Below are 12,101 nucleotides of genomic sequence, written 5' to 3'. Positions count from 1 at the left end.
CTAAGATTGATCTACGAAGTGGGTACCATCAGATCCGCATCCGAGAGGGGGATGAGCGGAAAACAGCTTTCAAAACTAGGGATGGTTTGTATGAATGGAAGGTTATGCCTTTTGGTTTATCCAATGCACCTGGTACTTTTATGAGACTCATAGAAAGTTCAATCATAATTTCAGCAGCATTGTAGCACCTGTGATAGATTGCACTAAGGGTCGAGAGTTCTCGTGGGCCAAAGAGGCTGAAGAGAGTTTCCAATACGTAAAGAAGGTCACTAAAGCTCCAATACTAGCACTACCAGATTTTGACAAAGTGTTTGAAGTGGACTGTGATGCCTCACATGTGGGCATCGGTGTTGTACTTAGCCAAGAAGGTAAACCCATTGCCTTTTTTAGTGAAAAATTGAATGATGTGCGGAAGAAATATTCTACATATGATATGGAATTCTATGCAATTGTGCAAGCTTTGAGGCACTGGAAGCATTATCTAGTACCCAGAGAATTTGTGTTGTTTACAAACCATATTGCTCTAAAATACTTGAACACACAAAAGAAATTGAACGCTAGACATACAATGTGGGTCTCCTTCCTACAAGGGTATACCTTTGCTCTAAAGCATAAATCAGGGAAATAGAATAAAGTTGCAGATGCCTTAAGCAGGCGAGTTGTTCTTCTGAATATCATAGAAACAGAGGTGGTTGGCTTTGATGCAATCAAAGACTTGTATGAATCTGATAGTGACTTTTGGGAAGTTGTTGATCAGTTGAAGAATCCAGTACCTAGACATGCAAACACTATTCAAGGTGATTATCTAATGCAAGATGGTTACTTATTCAAGGGAAAGCAGCAATGTGTTCCTATAGGCTCAATGCGATAAAATATTATTCGGGAATTTCATAGTAGTGGTATGGTTGGGCATTTCGGGAAGGATAAAACAATAGCTTTGGTGGCAAATAAGTACTATTGGCCAAAGATGAAGCGAGATATCACCAGATTTGTGAAGAGGTGTCAAGTTTGTCAAGTAGCCAAAGGGCAGTCCCAGAACACTAGATTATACATGCCATTACCAGTACCAGTTAGACCGTGGACAGACTTGAGTATGGATTTTGTATTGGGATTGTCACATACACAGCGAGGTAATGACTCTATTTTTGTAGTTGTGGACAGATTCTCAAGTTTGGTTCATTTCATTGCTTCTAAGAAAACTAGTGATGCTACTAGGGTGGCTGAGTTATTCTTTTCTGAGATAGTCAGATTGCATGGGGTACCAAAAAAAATCACCTTTGACAGAGATACCAAGTTCTTGAGTCATTTTTGGCGGACGTTATGGAAGAAAATGGGAACAAAATTACAGTTCAGTAGTGCTTACCATCCACAAACAGATGGACAAACAGAAGTTGTCAATCATAGTTTGGGTAATCTGTTGCAATATATTGCTGGAGAGAAGCCCAAACAATGGGATTTGGCGTTTCCTCAAGCAGAATTTGCTTATAATAGCTCTGTGAACAGGTCAACTGGTAAGTCACCATTTCAAGTTGTTTATGGACATAACCCTCAAGGTGTTCTCGATTTGGTGCAGCTTCCTTTGGGTGATAGAGTCAGTGATGATGGAGAAGCCTTTGTAGAGCAACTCCACCAGTTGCAAGAAAATGTAAGACAAAAGTTGCAGGACAGCAATGAGTAGTACAAAGCTTCTACAGATGCTACTCGAAGGTATCAAGTTTTTAATGCAGGGGATCTAGTGATGGTTTACCTCAAAAAGGAGAGGTTTCCTACTGGGACTTATCATAAATTGAAATATAAGAAAATTGGTCCCTGCAAGATTTTGAAGAAGATTAATGATAATGCGTATGAGGTAGAGCTCCCAAGTGGTCTTGATATATCTCCTCTGTTTAATATTTCTGATTTGTATACTTTCCATGGTGATGATACCTCTATTGAAAAAGAGGATGAGGTAGACTAGACACACACCATACCCATCAAAAAGAGAGAAAAGGTTGCACAGATTCTAGACAAGAAGATTGTTCAGACTCATCAGGATGACTACAACAGATACCTTGTGCAGTGGGAAGGGTTGGCACCGACTAATAGCACTTGGATTACGGAATGGGAGTTGCAAAAGCTAGATGAGCCTAAAAGGAAGCAGTTTGAGGACCGGAACTCGCAAGAGCTTCATTCTTTTCAAGCAGGGGAGAATGATGCAAGGGCATCCGAGGGTCAAGGCTGTTGACTCAAATGTGGGTTTTGGCTGAAATTTTATAGGTAGTTGCACTAGGAGTTCTTTGGATTGCCAATCAAGCTCAGCTCAATAGGTGGCCGTTTTGACATTTTTTCGGAAGCCTGAAAACTCATCTTGACCTCCAAAATTGGCTTTTAGTGTTTTTTCTAGTTTTTTTAGAATTTTGTTTTTGTAATAAATCTGAAATCGTATCTTTGATTTCGTTGATTAGTTGGCAATTTGTCTTGCCTTAGTTGGGGACTTTTCCTAGGAAAAATCGAGATTCATAGGATGAGTTTTTAAAATTACCAAAAATGGAAATTTCCATTTTTCTCGAAAATTTGCCAAATACGGTAATTTTTGGATTTGTAATAAGTAGGTGTTTGTTTTCATTGTAGAGGCAAAGTAGAGTTGCAAAATTTTTAATGAAGAGTTATGGCATTCTGCAACATTTGTTTTGTGTCAAATTCTGAACTATTCTTTAACGACATTGGGGTTACATCAATTTTGAGTGCATTTAAGATACACGATCATGTCCCCTAAGGGTCTTACGGACATCCCAATGTTTCCTTGCAAAAAGAAAGATATGCCCCAAAAAATGTCCTCCTTGAAAGAGACATACGTTGATAAGCAATGGTGGTGGCAAGACGTCAGGGGAACGTTTCCCATAAGTTTTTACATCTTGGGGACATCCTTATCCCAAAAAGAGCTAGATTTTCAAGGGGAAAGTAACCCCATGGAACACTATTTAAAAAGTTAAAAACCATTAGTTATGCATAGATGTTAAAATATTTTGATACTACATAGACTTCAAAAGGGATGTCTCTGACAAATAATTCCTAAGTGACAAATGCTTTTTAGGTAGTAATTACTAGCCAAAGATTGTCTCCATCAGATTTCTGATATGCTAAATATGCTTCACATCAAAAACAAGATTTGCGTTTCACTTTCACATACCTTTGGCAAAACTCTAAATTGGTAACTTTTGCATTGGATCCAAACAAATAAACAATTTTAACATCCTTCCTGCATTTGAAAGTAGCAACTCTATTGGATGCATGAAATATTAAAGAATATGGGAATTAATTTGAAGCAATGTTTTGCATCTATATGCTTTGTGTGGAAAAGGTGTATCAAGTTTTAACTAACATTTTAGTAGACTATAAGCATCAAGGAATCAACATAAGTGAAAAACATATTTAATGATGAAAACAAGCTTTTGTAAACAAAGTTACTCAAGTATCCAAGAACATGTGACCATTATGCACCATACTTGCATTCTAATATTCACCTGAATATGTAGAGACAAGGAATAATATTGTAAGCCATATCAAGGACTTTGATAATAGATGCACCTCTCTAAGGATCTCTTTGCCAATGTGACTAGAATTTGCATTGTTTCAATACTCCAAACCAGCTAATTGGAGGCAACTCACCTTGAAGAGGTAAACTTTTGTGATTGATCAACCTTGCTTGATGAAGAGAGAATATTATACATTCTTATAACATTGTATCAAACTTTGCAATTGATCAACCTTGCTTGCTTGTGTTTACATTCTTATTTCACTAATTGATTAGTTTCTTGTTATTCCATTGTCTTACTATCCATGATATTATATATTAGAAAATAACTATTCTCAAAGTTGAAGTCAACCGATTCCTTCTACTACTACTTGGAGTGTGTTTTAGGACACGAACCATATAGAATAAAATAGCAAGGGAACTCTATTCTATCTTGAATAAAAACCTCAACTATGCTAAACAAACAAACCATATGATCACAACGACGATTCTAAGGTTCCAAATGCATGTGCTTTGTTTTCCATGATCCAAGGGGTCTTATGTGGTATTAATTTCCATGCTTTCAAATGATTTTGCATTTGAGCTTCTAGATTCTTCTTCTATTGAGGTTTTTAAAAAGGAAAAAGATCAACGGTTGAGGAAGATTATTCTAACTCTAACTAGACCTATGAACTATTGTAGACAAGTTTGCAAACATTGAATCTAAACCAATCCTTCCTTTACCAAATTTAAAAATTACACAAGGAAGATGCTATCTTCTAAGGGATCCAAATTATTTTCACATTACATGTGCTCACCAACATCTAAATAATGGACATGGTAATGAAAATTAAGTTTTCATTCACAAGTTCAGACCAACCTTGCACAATAGTTGAAAATCATCCAACTTTCAAAGGTAAGAACATATTGATTCCAAAATAAACATTCTCATCAAATCCTTAACCCAATTTAATAACTTGAAAATTAAATCTACTCTATGTGAGAAACAAGAAACCATGCAACATGAAAAAAGATATTAAATTCACCAAGAATTGAACAATGAATTTACATAAGAAGTGTTTTATGCAACAATCTCTCTAAATCTCTCCTTTATGAATGAAATGAGAGGGGTTCATATAGGAGTTCAAATACAGATGAAGGGCCAAAATCAATTTACGATCGATGGCCAAGATTTAGGAAACTATACCCTAATTAGAGTTTGCAATGATTATCTAAGGAAAACCAATGAAAAATGAACTAGTCAAATGGAGCTTTTCTTGATCAAGGATAAGGTCAAGTCCGCTAAACTTGGACAGGTTGTCTTAAAATAATCTAATTGGTAGTGATAAGTGGTTTCCAACTTAATGTGCTTGTCTCTTTGAATGAAGTTAGTTTTAAACAATTCTTATTCAGTTTTGGGAATTTGGGAAAATATTCCCTAATTGCATCATCATTAAACATCCTTGAACTCTAAATTTTCACCCTCTTGAATGCTCTTCAAATCTTCAAATCTTGGACTACTTGGTGTGAACTATGAAATGAAGAAGATGTATTTGAAATTTTCCCTTGCCCATCCATCCCTCTTCCTATTTTGAAACTTATTGTAGGTGAAGTCCTTGGTTGTGTTTGTTCTCCTCATCTGTGAATGTCATTTTTCCTTATACCATTTGAATTCCTTCCTTTGATCTTGATCTTTGGAAATTTAGGGTTGTTGTGGCATCTCCTTTGTCTTTGTCTACCCTTGATTGTTCATTTCTCATCACAAGCTTGCATTAAACCTGCAACAGAACAAACGTTGAGAAAATTGTTAATAAGTCATTAAAGTCACTTCACCAATCTTTCCAAAAATATAAAAAATGGCCTTGTGAATTTTGATAATGATGACGACTCGTCCTTGGAAATGCACTATCATGTCTGATTTTTAGGATATTTCTCATAATGAGGCAATTTTCACCATTGATTCCTTAGTGATTTCACTCTCTTTTCAATGCATAAACTAAACATTTTCCCTTTGAAACTTGGCCATTTCCTCTTTCCCACTTGGAATTTTCTTTGGATGCTAGGTAATTTGAACCTCAAATGGCTTTGGACTCCACAATTTGTGATATTGCTATCAGGACTTAACTGTGTAGTTTTTTAGTCAAACTCATTGACTCCACAATTTTCCAACTCTTCTCTTGCTCTGAAACTGATTTTCATCTATAGTCTGCACCTTCACCTAGGTAGTCAACATTTAGCAAATTTTTCATCACTTTCAAAAGAACTTATTTTGAATGAAAAAAATGTTAGAAACTGCCACTCGGATTAGAAAACCTTGACAAAAATCCTCAAGGAAATCAAGAAAAGGACTTGAACATTGCCTCTAAAATTAAGAAAACTTCACTTTCCATATGAGATCTAGAGATTTGATTCTCACTTTGTGAATAAAAGAAGTGCTTATGTATTTATAGAAATTATTGACATCCAAGAAGAAATTGATTTAATACTTTGTTGCTTTGTGTTTTTTTGTTTAATTTTTCCCTTTCTTCCTTCATGGTCAATCCCTCTTGGATAAATAAAACCATTTTTTTTTTTTTCTTTTAGCTTCGTCTTTCTTCTTCAAAGCTCTGTCTTCTTTTTTTCCTAGTAAATTGACCTCCTTGGAGTAAAGAAACTTGTTTCTACAGAACTTGCTTTAATTTCTTTCTCTTCAAGTTGATTTCTTTTTTTGCACAAGTATCTTTTCCGTTCTTATTTCCAAATTGATTTCTTTCTTTTTCTTCTCCATAATTTCCTTAAGTTTTATGTTTAGGGAATTCGTTTCTTTTCTTGATTGGGCTTTATCATGCTTTTCTCAGAATTTTCCTTCTTCCTTAAGTGGACTTGACAACGGATTGAGGATTCTTCCATGTTGGAGCAGGTAGATTTTCCCCATTTTACCTTGGGTGGAGTGAGGAATTCTATGTTATGCCTAAAGCAAGTTCCATGCTTTCCCAAAAATGAGCAGTCTTTGTAATCACTTATGGATTTTCCTTATTTTACCTTGGGTAGAATAAGGAATTTTTCCTTTCTTTGGTCGGACTTCACATGGTTTTGAGGATTTTCCTCATTTTTGTTGGTGGATTTGACATTGGTTTGAGAAATTCTCTCTTGAGAGGTTGAAATTCATGTCTTGCAAAGGAATTCCCAAACTCTTCACATTTTTTTGCAATTAACCTCAATACCTAGCCGGACTTGGTCTTGCAAACCAGATTTTCCACAAATTTCTGTGAATTCTTGAAATCTGGGATTTTCACAATAATCTCAGTTGCAGACATAGCCTCTAGCTTCCCCAAACTAGAAAGTTCTAAAAAAGGAACTTCAAAAACAAGCAAAAAAGGAGGAAAAAATCAAAACCCAACTGACCTATTAATGCCAAAAATGAAACTTTCAAAAAGGCATTAAAAAAAACATTTTCCTAAAAAGTAGTATAGCCAGAATTGACCTCAAGCAATATCGATCTTCGTCATTTGGTCCTTCTGAACCTCATGGCATCAGATTACACATTTAGTCATGCTTTCTCCTGATGACACATTTTTTAATCTGCCGAACTTGGATTGAAATCCTAAAATTTGCACTGTCAAAAGATCAGAGACTGAAGCATAAACAATAAAACCTAAAACCTTAAAAGGGAAAACTGGGGATCCCCATGTGCAATGGGGCAATGTGTAATTACATCACAACACTGCTATAAGCAAAGATTGAGAATTTTGCATAATTTTGTTAAGATGTCTTCACTTAGAGTCAAGGATATGACATTCGGATTTGAAGCTGAAAATTACAAGTTCCAGGTTCCTTCAGCTAAACATAAGAGACTTTTTGCAGTTATGTCAACTCTACACTAGAACAAATAGGCACAATGTTAAATGATAACATATAATAAAATCATATTTGCACAAAAATATAATGAACTTTACATCAAATCATGTTAAAAAATAAACATTCATTTGCTAACAACAAAATGCAGGTTTATAGCTCATCTCACCTTCTTTTAGCCATTTTCCACTTTTCAATGTCCATGGCATCCATTCCCACATAAAGAAATATAAATACTTCAGCAATGAAGGACATTGTCGCAAATGAATGCCTGCATCCATTGAATATCATGAGTTTCAATAACAGTTACCAAAGGGGCAGAGGGAATATCTTAGATTTGACTTTAACTGATATCCTTTATTTTTCAAAAGCTAAATGTGCAATTAAAACCAGAAAAAATAATAACAAATATATGTTATTAATTTATTTTATTTTGTTGTTCTATAGATAATGACATCACAGATTTAAGTGAACTCTTTTACATACTTGGTCGTAACCCTTGACTTTTCTGTAACATTATGCCATGTGTAGTGGGACATTACAATGCCACAGAAGAAAACAGTCAAAATGCCACTCAGATAAAACAGCTGCACAATGACAAAAGACATGTAATTTAAAATTTGGTATTAAATGGAAGAAGATGAGAAAACATTCAATCTATAAACCACCTAAAAAACATAATGATGGTAACCAAAGCCTTCTAATGAAAACATTTACTTACTTCAGCAAGCATATACGAAAGGTAGGCCATGAGTATCATGATTGCAACTTCACGATCCGTAGAATGTCTGATTACATGATCAATGTACATACAAGAAGCAAATCAATCACCAGAGAAAATGACAAAGTAAAGCTTACTGCATCACTCACCGTAACTGTTAAAAAAAAATGTTCAGAGGACATTTTTGAAAAGGAAAGCTGTGTGATGCTCTGTAGAAGAGATGAACCAAAAATTTTACTTTGGAAAAACAAACCAGATAATAATCAAAGGTCATCAAGCTGTGGTCTACCTAAAGCAAACAGGGGGAAACTTCTAAAAAAACAAAAGAAAAAAACCAGGGCAGTATATGCAAAATGATTGTCTTGCTTTCAGTAATGTATTTGAATAAAAACATAAGCTCTATGCACTTTAAAAACAACCATCTAGCCAGAAAGATTCTAAAAAATGCTACTGTAGTTTTCAGCCAACCTTCCAAAATATAATGCTTTGATGATATACGCACTTAGAAGTCCTGCCTGCAATATCAATGGAAAGAAGAGTAAGAATGCATTGAGAAAAAACCTTTATAAATTCACTGCAGCTCCACAAAAGCTTACATTAATAGAGAGAAACATGTATACATTATTAACTAAACAAAATCCACATGACAAGTCTCATCTTCGGGACTATTTGAGCAAGTGTTGGCAGTTTTATGAAGATTTACTTACTGCAACTCCCAATCCTGTGCTTGTGAAAAAGAGATAAACAAAGTTGCCAAATAATTGCAATGCTGTAATCCCATCAATGTGTGTGAGGTCAAAGTTATGAACGGCATTGAAAAGAACGACAGCTGTAGCGTCATTTACAACACCTTCCCCAAATACCAGACTATAGAGTAAAGGAGTTTCATCCTGATTCAATATCTGCATCATAAGAGGATTCAGATTTATATTTCTCAAGAAAATGTCACACCAAATAATAGAAACATTAGCTGACAAATAAACAGGAACACCATGAGTATGCATTACATAGCATACTCCTAAAATGAAACCAGCATGAATTTTAGTTCTTGTTCTCTTTGCTCAAAACAAAAGGAATTAACCAATCGCATTGAATCTTATAAGCAAAACATAGCATGCAGGAACTCAATGTAACTTTAATTTGTATGGATGATTAGAAATAAAATACTGAAGTAAATTTAATATCTGTGGCAATCTTGCAACTTCTATTTCTTTTGATTCTATAGATTCCAACTCTATCTATGGGCTATTATATATACTAGACAAGTATCATGTATAAATATCACAATAATACATTTCTTGCTCTTCTAAATCATAACCCTGTGGTACAACCTTAATACTCTTCTGTCTACCGTCCATGTTCACAATATGAACATCCATTTTCTACAATTTTTGTCCTTAATGGTGAAAGTAATAAGTTGTTTTTTTTTTTTTCTGAATTTCTCTCTTCACAATCTTTGGCAAAGACATTTGCCACTTGAAGTTGAATAGCACAACATGCAAACTCAATTTTTTCATGTTGCAACCTTTTTAATATTAAACATAATGTACTTAATATAAGCTTGATCCTTGTCTGCTAAGCATTTCACCAGTCATAAAATAACTTAAGGCCTTCTAGTGTTGCCACTGTAAATCATGAGGAACATGTTGTCTCCTGTGTTTCAGTAGCTGCCACCATGTATTTTCTTTCTGCAGGTGGCAGAATAATAGCAATTTGGTTTTACTGCCATTACCATATGCTCAGAAAAATCATAATGTTTCTCCTTACCAACAATACCATCTCACCAACAGCAATTCATACCCAGCTAACTTTATTAGTTATGTTAATTATATGTTGGCTGGGTTGCCACCACATCTTAAAGAAAAGGAGGCCGCTATACCCTTCTGCAGCAACGTATGTCCAAGCTACTTCATCATATCAACCAGCAAAAAGAGAACCAGTTATGATGCAGAACTCCATAAGACAACAATAATAAATATTTAAGTAATATAAACTATAACTGTCGGCATCTCCACAACCAACAGAAGGTTATTGTGCAAACTTCTTAGTGATAATAAGAACAAAAGTAAACTTGCTGAAAGTATGCAACAATTGGCTTGTAACATGTACACCATCATGGTAACCTCAAGTTCCACTTTCCAAAGGACTCCATCTCTTGAGGGATTCCAATGCCAGTTCAACTGTATTAGAATCAAAACAAGTACCAGTAAGGAAGATGCAACAACTTTCACTTATTTCCTGGGAAGAATCCTGTGCTCCAGTAGCTGCTGCCACGTTTTTTCTTTCTGCAGGTGGCAGAATAATAAGCAGTTTGGTTTTACTACGATTGCCTTATGCTCAGAAAAATCATAATATTTCTCCTCCTCACCAACAGCAATTCATCCTCAGATAACTTTAATAGTTATGTTAATGATATGTTGGCTGGGTTGCCACAACAAATTGAAGAAAAGGGGGCTGCTTTACCCTTCTGCAAAAATGTATGTCCATGCTACTTCGTCATATCAACCAGCAAAAAGACAACTGGTTTTTGATGCAGAACTCCATAAGACAACCAAAGGAACTATGTAAGTAATGCAAAGTTGCAAACCATAGTGGCAATATAACAGCTTCTCGCGATAAGTTAGATGCCGCAAGAAAACTCATCCTTTTCGTGCGAGAAATCAGGAAAGAGAAGTTTCAAACTTCTCTGTGCAACAATTGCCACTTCTTGGCGATAACTTTACAAGTTATTGCAGGCTTCAACAGTGAATCTGGAACAACCAGCAAAATGCCAAAACAGAACTTATTTGCAGCATTGACCATCTTGGAGAGTGGAGAAGGCTTTAGCAGGAGAACAGAAGTGTTTGGCAGTGATCTAGAGTGATTGTAAGTGGATTTGGAGCGGATACAAAGCTCTTCTCAAGCAAATTCAGATTCACAAAACTCTTTGAGTTAAAAATTGTTTTGTCTTGCCTTAGTTCCATCTTACTTTATTGAGATTCTATAATACCATTTGCAATGTTCTCTAACACGTTTTAGAGTGTAATGACTAAAAGATCTAAGACCATGTTTTAGCAATTTTTCCAAAACAAAATCATAGCTTTCAACTTTTCTCAATAATTTCATAATCTAATACATTTTTTATTTTATTTTTTCAAGTTTCAGCTTATGTCTAAACTTACTTGAAGTTTTAAACTTATATATTTTATTTATTTTGTTCCTAAATATGTGTATTAAATTTCTAAAAATCTGTGGCTTCAATATGAATTTTATATGTGTAGGTTGATTTTACATTAAATGGCAAATATGGATTACTGTACGACTGGTTCAGCTGCAGAATCTGGTGGTGGCCCCATAGATGCATGTCCATCTGGATTCATAGGCACGCATCCTAAAGCAGCTAGAGAAAGTGCATGGGAATATAGCTTTGAAGGAACAGAGTATAATAGCGTGATATGCATAAAATGCAAAAAACAAATTCATGGAGGCATATCTTGTTTGAAGTAGCACCTTGCAGGTATAAAAAGTGTGACACAAGGGTTTGTGATGCAACTACAGAGGAAACAAAAAGAGAGATGATTGCTTTGCTCGATGCCCAAGAAGAGGAAAAGTTGAAAAGGGAAAGGGCAAAATTGGCCATGAAGGGCATCCATTTTTTAATCGCAAGATATGTTTCCTTTTTAAGAATCATATATTATTTTCTAATCACCATTCTTAGTTTGGATTGTACTAAAACAATGATCATGATGCATAATGAACCGATGTGGGTTCTAACCAGGTATCCCTGTCACCCTTGATGAAGAAGAAGAAGCACTTGAGAGAATAGTGGGCTCTCTTCATGGCCCACGGATCAGCACACCTACCATGCACTCAGGCTCAGCTTCCGCTTCTGCTGGTCTGAGTAGACCATAAAAATATTCTATTCATGGTTATTTTGTGCATAGAAACACACTTGGAGCAAAACCATCACTCGAGAGTACTGGGTGGAACCATGATGTGCATCAGCAAGTTGACATTCAATGTGCCAATTTTTGGTTTGTTAACAAGCTCGCCTTCTATGTTACCCCAAGTTTC

The 12,101-nt window shown here is 35.3% G+C and overlaps 1 protein-coding gene across 2 annotated transcripts in view; it reads right to left on the bottom strand.

The window, feature by feature from the left end:
* The window catches only part of LOC149539640 (sodium/hydrogen exchanger 1-like), a 111,292-nt gene that overhangs the window by 41,921 nt on the left and 57,270 nt on the right, over positions 1–12,101 (bottom strand). For both annotated transcript variants that reach the window (XM_089800876.1, XM_089800875.1), the window contains 5 exons: positions 8,756–8,950; positions 8,517–8,563; positions 8,049–8,115; positions 7,814–7,914; positions 7,497–7,598 (listed from right to left, as the gene is read on the bottom strand). In XM_089800876.1, coding sequence (XP_089657002.1) covers positions 7,497–7,598; positions 7,814–7,914; positions 8,049–8,115; positions 8,517–8,563; positions 8,756–8,950 — 512 coding nt within the window. The remainder of the gene's footprint in view (positions 1–7,496; positions 7,599–7,813; positions 7,915–8,048; positions 8,116–8,516; positions 8,564–8,755; positions 8,951–12,101) is intronic.

The sequence above is a fragment of the Cupressus sempervirens genome, chromosome 9 (assembly GCF_028749045.1).
Source record: "Cupressus sempervirens isolate cs-2001-9-10 chromosome 9, ASM2874904v1, whole genome shotgun sequence".
NCBI lineage: Eukaryota > Viridiplantae > Streptophyta > Pinopsida > Cupressales > Cupressaceae > Cupressus > Cupressus sempervirens.
Note: the sequence above shows the minus strand (reverse complement) of the source record. Positions and strands in the feature narration are given on the sequence as shown.